Source organism: Geotrypetes seraphini, chromosome 6 (assembly GCF_902459505.1).
Source record: "Geotrypetes seraphini chromosome 6, aGeoSer1.1, whole genome shotgun sequence".
NCBI lineage: Eukaryota > Metazoa > Chordata > Amphibia > Gymnophiona > Dermophiidae > Geotrypetes > Geotrypetes seraphini.
In genome coordinates, this window is record NC_047089.1 from 51689000 (window position 1) to 51703396 (window position 14397).

The 14397-nt window shown below is 46.0% G+C and overlaps 1 protein-coding gene across 6 annotated transcripts in view; it reads left to right on the forward strand.

Annotated features, from left to right (window-relative positions):
- Window positions 1-14397, forward strand: part of PDS5B (PDS5 cohesin associated factor B) — a 376109-nt gene that overhangs the window by 56187 nt on the left and 305525 nt on the right. For all 6 annotated transcript variants that reach the window (XR_004539863.1, XM_033948532.1, XM_033948533.1 and 3 more), the window contains exons 7-8: window positions 64-144; window positions 11745-11885. Coding sequence is in view for 5 of the 6 variants with exons in the window: in XM_033948532.1 (XP_033804423.1) it covers window positions 64-144; window positions 11745-11885 (222 nt within the window). In the remaining variant the exon portion in view is untranslated. The remainder of the gene's footprint in view (window positions 1-63; window positions 145-11744; window positions 11886-14397) is intronic.

The following is a 14397-nucleotide window of genomic DNA, read 5'->3' on the forward strand; positions in this document are numbered from 1 at the left end:
TAATTTTCTTGTAGAAATGCGTTAAATACAATGGTTATTTCTATTCTATTATGCATTTTTCAGAATTTAAACAAGCAAGCTTATGATCTGGCAAAGGCTTTGCTGAAGAGAACAGCCCAAGCTATTGAACCATACATTACCAATGTGAGTCAAGATTTTTTATTTTAAAGCTTTATTCATATATAATTGCATTGCAAGTGTAACTTTTAATTTTAAATGTGCAACACAATGAGCAAGATTTAGGAAAAATATGTTTAGTTATTTTGATCAGGGTTTTTTCCCCAATGCAGTGATTTATCCTTGGCCTTTAGACCACCATCTGCTCTGATAATTTCCCTTAGTAGCTGATGAGATTTTCTTGAACAACTGTTATCTGAGGGCAAGCAGGCAGCATATTCTCACATATGGGTGACATCATCCACGGAACCCAGGCATGGACAGGTCTTGTGGATGGAGAACGTTGAGTGGACGCTTAGCTGAGCATCGAGGCAAGCGACAATGAAAACATCACTGTGAATACCTTGACGAGCAACAAGATGAGTATTCAGAATGTGATGAAGAGGTGCGATCTCTGGGAGATGAAGCATATCTACTCATTTGAGATTATTGACATTTTGGTATCCGAGAATGGTCCCTTGATGTAGGTTTTGGGCGTTGCTTGGGCTGGGCTGAGACTGGATGTGTCGAAGCAGGCATATGCACTGAGTACAACTGCATCTCAGCTAGCTCTTTCTGCAACAGCTCTCTGAGTTGATCCTGCAGAGATGGCGCTGGTACCAATGTTGATGAGGGTACAGTGGACACAAGCTGTATCAGGTGTCAAGGCTTTGGTGACTTCGCTATCGAGACATGCCTAAAGAAAAGACACCAGTTGCAGCAATAGTGATCTGGTCTTGGTGCATTGATGCTTGGAGTGCATCGATGGTGAAGATGCCTGAGACAATGCTGAAGCATACTTGGTGGAGGATATTTGTTTTGCACGCATGACTTCGGCTGCGTGTGTGCTGCGTGTGTTCTGCTCTCCTCATTTTATTGTTTTTAATTCAACGTAGTTCCGGTATTTTCGCATTTAAAGTGGATTTGAAGCTCTGCCTGCTTGAGAATTCACAGACTTTGGTCTGTAGCTGACAGGATGATCTCTTCAGGATACCTGTTAGCCAGTCTGCATAGTGTTCCTTGTAGCTCAGGGCCGTCCCTGCCCCAGTCTCACCTTCTGTTAATCGGGGGTTGAGGGCAGACTGTTGGGCACGCTTAGGGGGCTCAGTGGTGTCCCGCAGCTTGCAGGCTTCGTTTTTTGCCTCTGCCTGTCCTGATGTGCATCCGGTGGTCCGCAGGGGTGGAGACATAGTTAGACAGTGGAGTCTGACTGACAGCCCGAAGATTAGTCTGGATAAAAGCATTTCCAGCATTGTGGCAGTGAATTCTGAACCGGCTACTGAAAAGGGCTGGAAGCAGGAACTGCACAAATGTCTCTGGTCACAGCTCTCAGAGGGATCAAGAAAAGTTAAAATCGAGGGATTTTCTTTGTTTCAAGGTGTTCCTCTGTGGTCTCCCACCTGAAAAATCCTAAAATCGCCATTTTTTTATTTTCAGGAAGTGTTTAAAATAGCATGTTTTTGTTGCGAATTTGGTGCCGGTGGCCATCTTGGATTTTTAGCGATCATTTTTTCTTCTTCATCCTGCTTCTTCAAAACTTTGTGTTTTGCCTGGAAAACTGTTGGGATGGAGTCCTTAGGATCTCCTCATGTGAATTCATGCCAGGATTGTGCAAATTTAGCACTTTTAGAGCATCATTGCACCACGTGCTGCAAGGCGCAGCTGGGGGTGGGACTGTAGCGACTGATTTAGCTTTCCCCACACAGAAGTAGGTAATCAGATGCTCAGCCATGCTGGTGGGGCAGCCTACATTACTTTCAGGGCTTGGCACAACTAGGTTTTCGGTCTGCCTGGCTGCGTTGCCTAAGTCACGCAACTTTAGGTCATCTAAGGGTGACTTTGTACTCAGGAGCTGGATACCTTCTTTAAAAACAGGAGGTTTTTGGGGAAAAAAATGAGGACAGAACAGCATGTTATTCTGAGCATGTTATTCCTTTCTAGGGGTTTTCTCTGATTACTGGTTTGACAAAGCAGCCCTTCCCAGATCGGGGGATCCAGGCTTATGTGCTGGATCTGCAGATCCTTTAGGGGCTCTGGATCCTGGTGGTGGTCCTGCTGTCCTGCGATTAATCCAGTTTGCAGCTCTGCATCTTGCAGCAATTGAGCATCGCCATTCAGCCGGCTCTGTCCTGGCTTTGTAGGGGCTGCTTGCAATCTGCGACCTGGCCTCCAGATATGAGTTTTATGGGCTCTGAGTTGTTTGGCTCTCTGGAAGGTACTTGAAGAGTGCTAGAGCTATGTCCCACTTCTATTCTTGGGTGCAGGAGTGTCAGCAGCTTTTGGGGCAGGCCAAGGTGGATTTCTTGGTGATACCAGTGACTAAGCGTACCTCTCATCCCAGTGCAGGAGGTTTTGTGTTAACAGCTATGCTGGACCGCTGTGTGGCTGTGGTCTTTAGGAAAATTTTTGAAATAGCCAATTTGGCCATCAGAGCTGCTGGGGCGATTGTCTTTTGTCTCACATGCCTGTCTCTCAGCTGCTTATGCTAGAGACTGATGCTAGAGCCTCCTCCTCAACTGCGGATGAATGCCTTATCTGATCTTTTGATAGTGCTGGTAAGGGTGTCGGCTTACTCCCTTTTCCGACTACTCTGGGTGGGCTGGTATTTTCACTTCCAAGGCAACCTTAGCAAGGCTGTCTTTTCAGAGACAGTTATTGCTTGGCACGAGCATGGAGGTCCTCATGGATTTGGTACTGGACTGTCGCCCAAAGTCCCTGCCTGATAGTGGACCCAGTCCCTCCTGGGGTTCTGGGCATTTTCGTGGGTCCAGATGCTCCAGACAGTTTGTCCTTTCCATGTCGCAGAGATTTTCCCAGAGCTTCTGAGGTCGGTAGGTAAGCTACAGGCATTCACAATCTTCCACTGTCCCTCCTACACAGCGACCATAAATATACAATGACACCAGGTTGCTAAATACTCCTCTGTAGATAGGGGCTGGCTTCCGGAGTTTTTGCCTGCCTGGATGCGCATTACAGCAGACCTGTGGGTCTTAGTCCTTCAATCTGGATACAAGCTGGAATTTGCTCAGCCTCTGTCAGATTAGTTTGTGGATTTTCTGGCCGGCTGACTGGACAAGGCACTCAAGAGTCCAGGCTACTGTTCACTGTTTGCTGGATATTCAAGTTAAAGAGCTGGTGTCACGTGGCCTTCCAGTCTCTGGCAGATATTCTGTACACTTTAGCATGCCAGAAAACAGCTCAGAAGATTGGACTCCTATTCTGGATCTGCAGCACGTGAAAGTGGCTTTCAAAACTTCCCTGCTTCCGAATGGAGACAAGCGGTCGGTCATTGCAGTAGTGGCTCCAGGGGACTTTTGGGCCTCTCTGGATTTTACGGAGGCGTGCTTAAACATGTCCATATTTCTGACCATCACAAGTTTATGCGTTTTTTTGTTCTGGAGCAGCTTTATCAGTTCTCGTCTCTGCCCTTTGTGCTGGCTAGGCACCTCAGACCTTCACCAAGGTGATGGTGGTTGCAACTTACCTGAGGAAGATGGGCTGTGCGTTCACCTTTATCTAGCTGACTAGTTAATCAGAACTTGCTCGTTGGCTGTGGGAAATGCACAGGAGAGCAGGTGCTTCCAGTGCTGGAGGACTTAGGCTGGATTGTCGTTTGCAGTCCGTGCAGTCTTTGGTCTGCTTGGAAATCCTCTTCGGTATGGCTACGGGCTGTCTGCTTGTCCAAGTCTCGCAGACAATAGATGTGTGTACATATTTCTGTGCTTCTAGAGCAGCCAGATCCTTCGGTGTGGAATCATATTCAAGTTCTAGGCTTCGTGGTTGCCACACTGGATGTAGTTTCTAGGGCAAGGGTGCCCATGGGTTCCTTTCAGCCTGCCTTGCTCTCTCGCTGGGTGCCTTACATATTTATCTGCCATGGCCTCTACAGACTCGAGCAAGCATGGACTGGTGATTTGCCCATATTCCCTCTACAGGCGCGTTCTATAGTCTCCTGGAAGAGGTGTTGGAGACACACTGTCTGAATTTAAGAGGGCCTGGGATAGGCATTTGGGATCTCTCGGAGAGAGAAAGAGATGGGCAGACTAGATGGGCCATTTGGCCTTTATCTGCCATTATGTTTCTATGTCTCGTGGTAAGGGCAGAAGCCAACCTTCGAGGCTGGGGAGCTCATTGCATTCGTCTTGTTCAGAGGTTGGATGCTCTCTTCTGCCTGGTGGAGCTCAGGGCCATGTGTTTGGCTCAGATTAGGTTTAAAAAAAGAAAAAGAAAAAGATGAGACTCCAGCAGACTGAGCAGCCAACTATATGGTGGCAGTAGCCTAGGTCAGTCGTCAGGGAGGGCCCAAGAGCTCTCCTCTGTCTTGGGTGGAACGTCATCTCCTGGCGCTGACAACAGTGCATGTGGTGTGAGTGGACAACGGGCAAGCAGACTTCCTCAGCAGACGGTCTCTGGATCTGGGCGAGTGGATCCTGTTCCCACAGACATTTCAGATGATTGTGGAACACTGGGGGTGTCTCAGCGTCGATATCATGGCCACTGCATAATTCCAAAAGGTTCTTCTCTTCTTCTGTAGAAGATCCGAGCCTGGAAGCGGAGGGCTTGACATACTGGTGCAGTGCTGGCAGCAAGAGCTTTCACCTGTCTGTTTTTACTCTTGGGCCGTTGGTCAGCTGTGTCATTCAAAGAATTTTGGTTCTTTCTGGATACGTTATGCTCATGGTTTCAGCTTGTTCATGTGATTGTGTGACCCTTTCCCACACGGTCCAGTTAACATACCAGTTCCAGGGCCTTTAGCTATTATAGCATGCCTCTTGAGCACGCAACATACGACACATGTGATGTTCTGCCCTTGTTGAGGCTCTTCTGCAGTTTCAGCAGTTGCCCAGTGTGGGAGACCTTCCAATACTGGTGCGTCCAAGACCAGGTGGATCCATATTCAGCTCTAATCTTGCTGATTCTCGCCTTTCTTCCCACTGGAAAGATACTGGTCTTATGGTGGCTTCTCTGCAGGTCCTGGTAGCAGGGCTCTCTTTCTTAGATCCTGGGCCAGTTAGTCCTTTTTTGGTGGCTCATCTTGATGTCGCTTCGTTCTTGCAGGGGATCCGTCATATCAGACAGCTGGTTGTCAACCCTATCCCTGCCTTGGCCCTTAGCGCTCTAGCTTTATCTAGGCTCCCTTTGACCACCTATCTGCTGTGTTTCAGTTGGTTTTGACACTCTAGGCCACTGTTTCGGTTTTTCATGTTGATCGGGCAGCGTGTTTGCTTGCCTTTTTTGCTAACAAGTTCTTGTCTCTGGACCACCTATTGAAGAAACTGGGCGTAAGCAGAGTTCTTCTGCGTTACTTGGAGGTCACCTCTCTGATCCTTTGTTTGTGCTGACTCATTCGATTAAGTGGGGTGTTTCTGCTTCTGAGGCCATGATTTCCAGATGAACTGTAGGGCCATTTCATCAGACTACATTCTGTCTGGGGGAACTGCCCCTGTTTCCATCAAGGCGCTTTCTACCAGGAAAGTGGTTTCTTCATGGTCCAAAGCTAGATCTATCCCTCTTGAGGAGATTTGTGGGGCGGCAACATGGTCTTCTCTTCCCACGTTGGTTATGGGTCATGTTTACAGAGTGGAGGTTGCTGAAAGGCAGGGCTCGGCCTTTGAGATCTGTCTTAAAGACCGGCGCAACAAGCCAACCCTAGCTATTTGGGGGGGGGGGACTGCTTTTGTAAGTCCCTATTGTCTAGAACAGGGCTGCCCAATTCTGGTCTTTGATATCTATTAGCAGACCAGGTTTTCAGGATATCTACAATGAATATGCATGAGAGAGATTTTCATACCAAAAAGATAGTTCAGGCAAATCTCTTTCATGCATATTCATTGTAGATATCCTGAAAACCTGGTCTGCTAATAGATATCAAAGACCAGAATTGGGCAGCCCTGTTCTAGACAATAGGGACTTACAAAAGCAGTCCCCCCCCCCAAAATAGCTAGGGTTGGCTTGTTGCGCCGGTCTTTAAGACAGATCTCAAAGGCCGAGCCCTGCCTTTCAGCAACCTCCACTCTGTAAACATGACCCATAACCAACGTGGGAAGAGAAGACCATGTTGCCGCCCCACAAATCTCCTCAAGTGGGATAGATCTAGCTTTGGACCATGAAGAAACCACTCTCCTGGTAGAAAGCGCCTTGATGGAAACAGGGGCAGTTCCCCCAGACAGAATGTAGTCTGATGAAATGGCCCTACAGTTCATCTGGAAATCATGGCCTCAGAAGCAGAAACACCCCACTTAATCGAATGAGTCAGCACAAACAAAGGATCAGAGAGGTGACCTCCAAGTAACGCAGAAGAACTCTGCTTACGCCCAGTTTCTTCAATAGGTGGTCCAGAGACAAGAACTTGTTAGCAATCTCAAGGACCGGAGTTGGGCAACCCTGGTCTAGAATTTCACCGATTGCAATGGAGAAAGAGATTATGTACTTACCCTAGTAAGCTCTTTTCAGTAGATAGGTGAGACATTCTAGACTCCCCACCCTGGCTTTTCTGCGCCTGTTTAAAGTGTCCTTCTGTTTGTTTCTCCATGCTGCTTCTTGGAGGCCTTTCAGCTATTTAGGGCTGGAAATAATTTGTATATACAGTATGTTCCTTTTGTTGGGGAGTTGTGTTGCGCTCTTTTGGAGCCTGTGTTGGCAGTTAATGGTACTGTTTAATTCCTTTCAGCAGAACACGTTATTTAGCCTGTTATTACAGGTGCCTCTTGGTGCTTGGGTATTGACTGTAGAGGGCTCTAAACCGATCAGTGAAGTATTACAGAGGCAGAATGAAAATCTGGAGTGGATCCTTTCTGCAGTGCATGCGAGTAGGGCTGCCCAATTCCGGTCCTCGAGATCTACTGGCAGGCCAGGTTTTCAGGATATCCACAATGAATATGTATGAGAGAGATTTGCATACCAAGAAGACAGAGCAGGCAAATCTTTCTCATGCATATTCATTGTGGATATCCTGAAAACCTGGCCTGCCAGTAGATCTCGAGGACTGGACTTGGGCAGCCGTGGTCTAGAATGTCTCGCTTATCTAGTGGAAAAGAGCTTACTAGGGTAAGTACATAGGGCTAGATTCACCAAAAATAGCGACTCAGTCGCTGTTGGCTGATTCTCTGGCCAATTTTCCAACAATGATTGATTCATTCTCCCCAGCACCTCCTGCTCCTCCACCCTCCAGATATGCAATCAGGGCCTTAGGATGCATGGGGAGGGGTCTAAAGCCTTGATTGCATCGCTGGAGGCTCAGGCTCCTTCGTTGGCTCAGATGCCTCAGGCTGCTCCCAATGGAGGAGCCTGAGGCTCCTGAGCCAATCAGAGACTTCCTTAGGGAGGAGCCTAGAAGTCCCTAATTGGCCAAAATAATGGCCAGTCAGGGACTTCCTTAGGCTCCTCCCTAAGGAAGTCTCTGATTGGCTCAGACGCCTCAGGCTCTTCCCTTGGGAGGTGCCTGAGGCAATCAGGGCCTTAGGCCCCTCCCCATGCATCACATGTTGCATTAGGCCGGGGCCTAAGGCCCTGATTGTGTCGCTAGAAGAGCATGATGGACTGAGCACCCCTCCTGCTCCCAACTTACAGGTGTCGGAGGGGGGGTTCCTATGGCAGGAGGGAGTTGACATCCCTCCTACCATAGTTCGGGTGGGGGGAGGGTTTGGACGGCAGGAGGGAGTTGGCATTCCTCCTACCATATTAGTTTGATGTCGCGGGGAAGGGGGGTTCAGACTGCAGGAGGGAGTTGGGCATTAGTTTGATTAGTTTGGTGGTGGCGGTTGGGGAGGGGGCGCTGTCTAGGGGAGGGGCAGGAGGCTATTTTTTTTTCTTTTCTTTTTTTTTATTGGCAAGATGCTTTGCATGTGTAATGTATGCAAAATATCAGTGTATTAAAACAAAAAAAAACCCCAGGCAGACCTGTCGGTAACACAGTTACTGACCAGTCTGCAGCAGTCAGGTTTTAGGACAGTAAAACCTGATTCAAAATAGCCAAGCAATTGTTAGTGAATCAATCACTTGGCTATTTTGCTTGGGGTTTTACTAATTCACATGAGTGGAACGGATAGGATCGTAAGCTAGGCGGTGAGCCTTTTAGTGAATTGGGTCAGGGAACGATCGCAAAACCAGTAAAACTGGTTTTGCGATCGTTGTTACAGGATCGATAAGTTTAGTGAATCTAGGCCATAATCTCTTTTTATAGCCCTGAATGCACTGCTTGAAGCTGCTAGGAGCCTTGGACATCAAAGGAAAAACTGCCAATGTGAGGGCAAAGGAGCGGTAAGTAGATGGTAAACTGGAAAAAGCTCAATGATCCCAGCCAAAGGCCTGAAAGTCCAAAGACCTGAAAGAGAAATTTGGTGGTAAATTCAAAGTTTTTAAACTGAATAAAATAGAAAAATGTCTACACGGAAGGAAAAAATAAATATCAAGGCACAAAACTACAGTGCTCCCCTGTGAATTCGAGAAACGCAATTTGCGGTCCCGGTCATTCGCGGTATTTTCCGACTGCGAATGACCGGGTAGGAGAGGGCAGCTGGAGTGCCGGTGAGTGAAGGAAATCGCTCGCGGTATGCTCTGACCGCCTCTTCCTGTACTAAAATCGGGCCTCACCAATCAGGAACTGCGTGTCAAAACTGAAAATGGATAGCCCTTTGAGCTGACTTCAGGCAGAAAGGCACCAGCATGTGCGTGGTATGGGCAATCTTAAAGTTTTAAAGTGACAGTATACTTTTTGACTGTTCATGCTGGGGTTCTGGCTCGAGGAATGGGCCCCTCCCCCGAGCCAGCGGGGAGAAAGATTGATTTTGCACCAGCGTGCCGACCATTTCCTCGGGAGCCCGCTCAAGGAGAGGCGTGCGAGCACTGCTCCGCCCCTCCCCCGAGCCAGCGGGGAGAAAGATTGATTTTGCACCAGCGTGCCGACCATTTCCTCGGGAGCCCGCTCAAGGAGAGGCGTGCGAGCACCGCTCCTCCCTTCCCCTGAGCCAGCGGGGAGAAAGATTGATTTTGCACCAGCGCGCAACCATTCGGTGCGCGGCTAAGGCGCACGGCAAAGGTGCATGCGCCTTAGTACGCGTCTTTGTGAAGCGTCCTTTGCTGAAGCGTCTTCACAGATAGGACCTGCCACACAACAAGACGAAGTAGTCGAAGAGCTTCACAGATTTCATTCTCCCAGTTCCTCTGCAGGGTTTATGTGAGGGTTTGGCATCCCTTTGAGGAGTGGTGTGATGTGCGTGAAGTGGTCTCTTTTCACGTTTCCTGCCTAACATCTTAGAGTTCTTGTAGGCTGGCCTGGACAGGGAACTGGCTTGGTCTTCTGTCCGGGTTCAGCTTGCGGCCTTGTCAGCCTTTCGGGGGTTAGTGAAAGGTCAGCGTTTGACTGCCATTCCTGATGGGATTTGCTTCTTGCGGGTGGCAAAGTTGCTCAGGCCTCCTGTGCGTCCCTTTGTTCCATCTTGGGATCTCAATCTGGTTCTGTCAGTTCTGGTGCACCCTTCTTTTGAACCATTGGGCGACTGCTCTTTGAAGGACCTTACTCTTAAGGCAGTCTTCTTTGTGGCCATTACTTCAGCGAGCTTTCTCTTGTAGAACTCTCTTGGTGTTTTCTAGGGAGCGGGTTGTCTTGAGGCCTGTTTCTTCCCTTCTGCCAAAGGTAGTTTCTTCATTTCATGTCAATCAATCTGTAGTCCTCCCGGTGTTAGGTAGTCAGGAGGGCTCTTCTGAGCAAAGACAGCTGCGCAAGTTGGATGTCAGTAGGATCCTTTGCTCTTATGTGCAGAGGACCCAGGAGATCAGGAAATCAGATCATCTTTGTCCTTCTAGCGGGTCCTCGTAAAGGGAATGGCACTTCTAAGGCTACTATTGCGCGCTGGATCAAGGAGACTATTGCTTCTGTTTATCTTTTAAAGAAGAAGCCTATTCCAGAATTTCTCAAGGCTCATTCCACTAGGGAACTTCTTGGGCTGAATCTTCTCTGGTTCCGTCAGTGGATATTTGCAAGGCTACAGTTTGGTCTTCTCTGCATTCCTTTGTCAGACACTACCGTGTGGCTGTTCAAGTGCTTCGGGACACGGTATTCGGTGAACATATTCTGGTGTTGGCCCTTTGGGGCCCCCCACCCTTGATGGGTACTTCTTTGGTATGTCCCATCCGTAAAGGAACTATACCAGTCTATCAAGCAATACAGAAGAAGAAATTAGGTTCTTACCTACTAATTCTCTTTCTGTTAGCTTTTAGACCGGTATAGTTCCCCACCTTGTCTTTGTGCGGTGATTGTGGGTTTTTGCTCGCGTGCAGATTTTGAATTTTTCTGCGGGTTCTAGTATTTTTCTAGGGCCAGGGGAGAAGTAAGAAGAGTGGCTGTGCCTTATATGGTGAGCTGTGAGGATGTTTTCTATACCAGGTTTATGTTCTACTTGTGTTCCAACAGTGGTTTATAAGTATTTGGTGTTTTCTCCACTCCTATTCGGAGTGTGTTTTACTGTTTTCAGTTAAGAATTTTCCTAGGTTCTGCTTGGCTATTTGGCAGACTGGATTAGTAGAGGGGATGCTGTACTGATATACAGGTTTGATCTCAATCTCCACCTGCTAGTAGCAGTGAGCTATAATACCCATCCTTAAAGGAAATATACCGGTCTACAAGCTAACAGAAAGAAAATTAGCAGGTAAGAACCTAATTTCTCCTTATTTGTTAATGCCTTCATGTGCTAATGCTATTTGCTGCTGAAGCCTTACCGTCCTATAAATGTTTTTATGGGATTTTGTCTTTCCATCTTATTGGATGAATTTGAAAGAAGGTTTTAATCATGATACTGTTAGTTAATGTTTCTATTGTGTGTGTTCTGTCGAAACATGTTTTAGTATTTTTAATATGTATGCATGCAATTATGTAAACCACAGTTTTTATGTGGTATATACATTTTTAAATAAATAAATGTGAGGACATGCCTGATGTCCCTCTTTAATATCTGTTTGCATACATTTAAATGTCATTTGTGCTAATTTTTGGTGTGTGTGTGTTTTGGCAGCAGAGCCCTTGGAGCATTGTGTGCAGCTTAATGCTGGTTCTAATTGCTTCCAGCAATGGAGTTTGGTTCTGACTATTGGCCTGTGGGTGCTTTCTCTTTGCTGTTCCAACTACCATTCTTCTACTTTCCTCCTCTTGCTTGCTTTCTTTCTCTTCTCTGTTGGCAGTTCTTAAGTATAGCCTGGCAGCAAGAGGTTTCCCCAGGCCTTAGCATCACTGCTGCCTCATAGCATGGGTTTGCTTTGGACAGCACCAGCAGTGGTTAGATTTTCATTGCAACGTTTTCTTTTATCCTGCCTTCAAAGCTGCTCACATAGGAACTGTGTAACAGGATCTCAAAAGCTGCTTTCACACTTTGCAAAAGAAAATAAGGAATATAACTTTGCTAGTGACAACCCTGAATTAAAAACTTGGTTTCTTCAGTTTGGTTCCAAAAAGAGCAAAAATTTCCATATTTTTATTGCCTGCTTTTTTTCTCTAAAAGCATAATTGGTAGTGCTTTTACTCTGCTATATATTGGTCTGAGTGCATTTAATATATTTTTTTGTCACTGATCATTTACGGACCTTTCCATTTCTAGTTTTTCAATCAGGTTTTGATGCTTGGAAAAACCTCAATCAGCGATTTATCAGAACATGTGTTTGACCTGATTTTGGAGCTATATAATATTGATGGTCATCTGCTACTTTCTGTTCTACCACAACTTGAATTCAAACTTAAGGTAAATACTTTTTTTTGTCTTTCATACAATATAGTGGTCAACTTAAATTGCTCTAGAAATAATTTTATTTATATCCAGTTTATAGAATATTTTAAAAAATCATGGTAGGTTACAGGAGAAAAAATATATTCAAATGGAGCATACTTAAATTTTTTTAAAAAGTGCTAATTTATTAATTCTCTTTAGTCAGTTGAAGTAGGTACAGCATTGTATACAGATCTTAATGTGAGAAGTACTTTGTTGATACCTGTTATAAGAATGGTTGCAAAATTCAGTCTAGTGTTACTAATTGAGAGGAGGGTAATTTCATAAATAATGTGCACTATTTTTAAAAATTTACATGGTTTTTTTTTTTCAAAGTATTTCTTTACAATCCTTCAATATAGTCTCCCTGCTTTGCAATGACTGAGTCCCAACATCTGAAAAGCTTCATTATTCCATCCAAGACACCGTTTTAGTTCAGTTGTCGAATGGTTCGGGTATCGGTGGAAGAAAACTCTTCCAGAGATGTAAAACGATGTCCACGCATAGGTTGTTTCAACTTTGGAAAAAGGTCAAAGTCTGGTTGTTTCATATCTGGATTGTAGGGAGCATGAGGTAACACCTCCCAGCCTTATTCGTGTAGTTTTTCAATGACATTCCCTATGTGCGGGCGAGCGTTGTCATGAAGAATGATTGGCTCAGCCAAGAGCAACTGAGGTCGTGTTTTGTGCATTTTTCTGCGCATTTTTTGCAAAAAATCATGATGATAATACACTGCTGTGACACTTCTTCCACATGGAACTTTGTCTGTGATGATAATGCCTTCATGATCATAAGCAAAAATCATCATTTGTTTGACTTGAGCTTGTCAACATTTTTTTGGTCATGGGGAAGATGAAGCTCTCCACTCGTCATTGAAAAATTGTGCGAATACGGTTGGGAGGTGTTAACTCATGCTCCCTACAGTCCACACATGAGACCACCAGACATTGACCTTTTTCCAAAGTTGAAACAACCTTTGCATAGACATCGTTTTGCATCTCTGGAAGAGCTTTCTTCCACCGGTACCTGAGCCATTTGGCAGCTAAATAAAACGGTGTCTTGGATGGAATAATTAAGTTTCCCAGACGTTGGGACTCGGTCATTGCAAAGCAGGGAGACTATATTGAAGGATTGTAAAGAAATACTTTGAAAAAAAAAAAAAAATGTAAATTTTAAAAAATAGTGTGCATTTTTTATGAAATGACCCTCGTATAAGTGATCCTAAGCAGACTAGACATTTGCTTAGGGTGGACCAAAATTGCTTCAGAGTTGCTGTTGACTGCCATGTCTACGCCACCCCCAAAGTCGGCATGGTGCCTATGGTCTCAAGGATGTGGCAGGACCCTTGAGTGTATCAGTCTGCTCAAGGTTTTATTCTGGCCACTTTCATTTTGTTTGAGGGCCGGACTAGTCAAGGTTTGCAGCAGCACTTATGACAAGGATAGGAATGGAAGAGGAAAGATGTTGATACCCAGAAGAGGGTGGTGGTGGTGGTGGTAGGGAAGGCCAAATGATGATTACCTTGGATGAGGGTAAGGTTTTGAGCTATCTGAAAAAGGAGTGAAAGGCCTAGGGCAGTGTATTGCAAACTGTGTGCTGCATGAGATTTCAAGTGTGCCGTAAGACACTGGGGAGGAGGAGGAGTGGCACCAGCGCTGGCTGACTTCCTACAGGACGTGCCTCTCACAGTGAGAAGCACATCCTGTAGGCAGTCAGCCACTGTCTCTCCTACTCCCTGGTGTGTCTCCTCCTCCTCTGTGTGTCTTTTTTTGCAGTACTCTCCTGCTGGCGGCTCAGGGTCCCGTCTGGAGGGCCTCTGCGCACTTCTGGGTGCCCTCAATCTGCAGCTGCCGGTTTAGTGTGCCATGGCTTGCAAAGTTTGTGAGCACTGTCTTAGGGTGTCAGATATCCTTGATCAAGCCCTTATTCTAAGAGGGGTACAAGTAATGAGACATAGTAAAATGCTTACTTTTCTTTTGAGCCTTAGCAGATGCCATTAATGTAAGAAATTGAGAATTCCTCTTCATCCTGCTATGCCAGCCCAGACTGATGGGTTACAGCATCCTATCAGCAGATGGTGGCAGAGACTTGAGTTTTCTAGTGACCTTATTTTATTAATATAAAGTGTGATGCAGCTTGGAACTAGTCGGCATTTCTTTTCTTCCAGTGTGTAGTGCAAAATGGACTTGTTCAGCAGGATGTGTCTTTTTGGCCTGACTTATAGGGTACAGTCTGTGGTCTATGATTTCTTGCCTGAAACCTTGGCCAGTAGAATATCTCAAAGATTGGTCTAAGAATCTCTTTCTGATTTGAATAGGAGGAGATAATTTTGTCATCTCTAAGACCTGGTCTTTGGGCCTTGGCTTTTTTGAGGTATGAGTGGTAATAACCCATAAGGGGCACTGCTGACTGGGTCAGTAGTACCCGCTGTAGTGACTGTTCTCTTCTTCCATTGTATCCTTTCTTTGGTCTGGGGTTCTTGACCAGC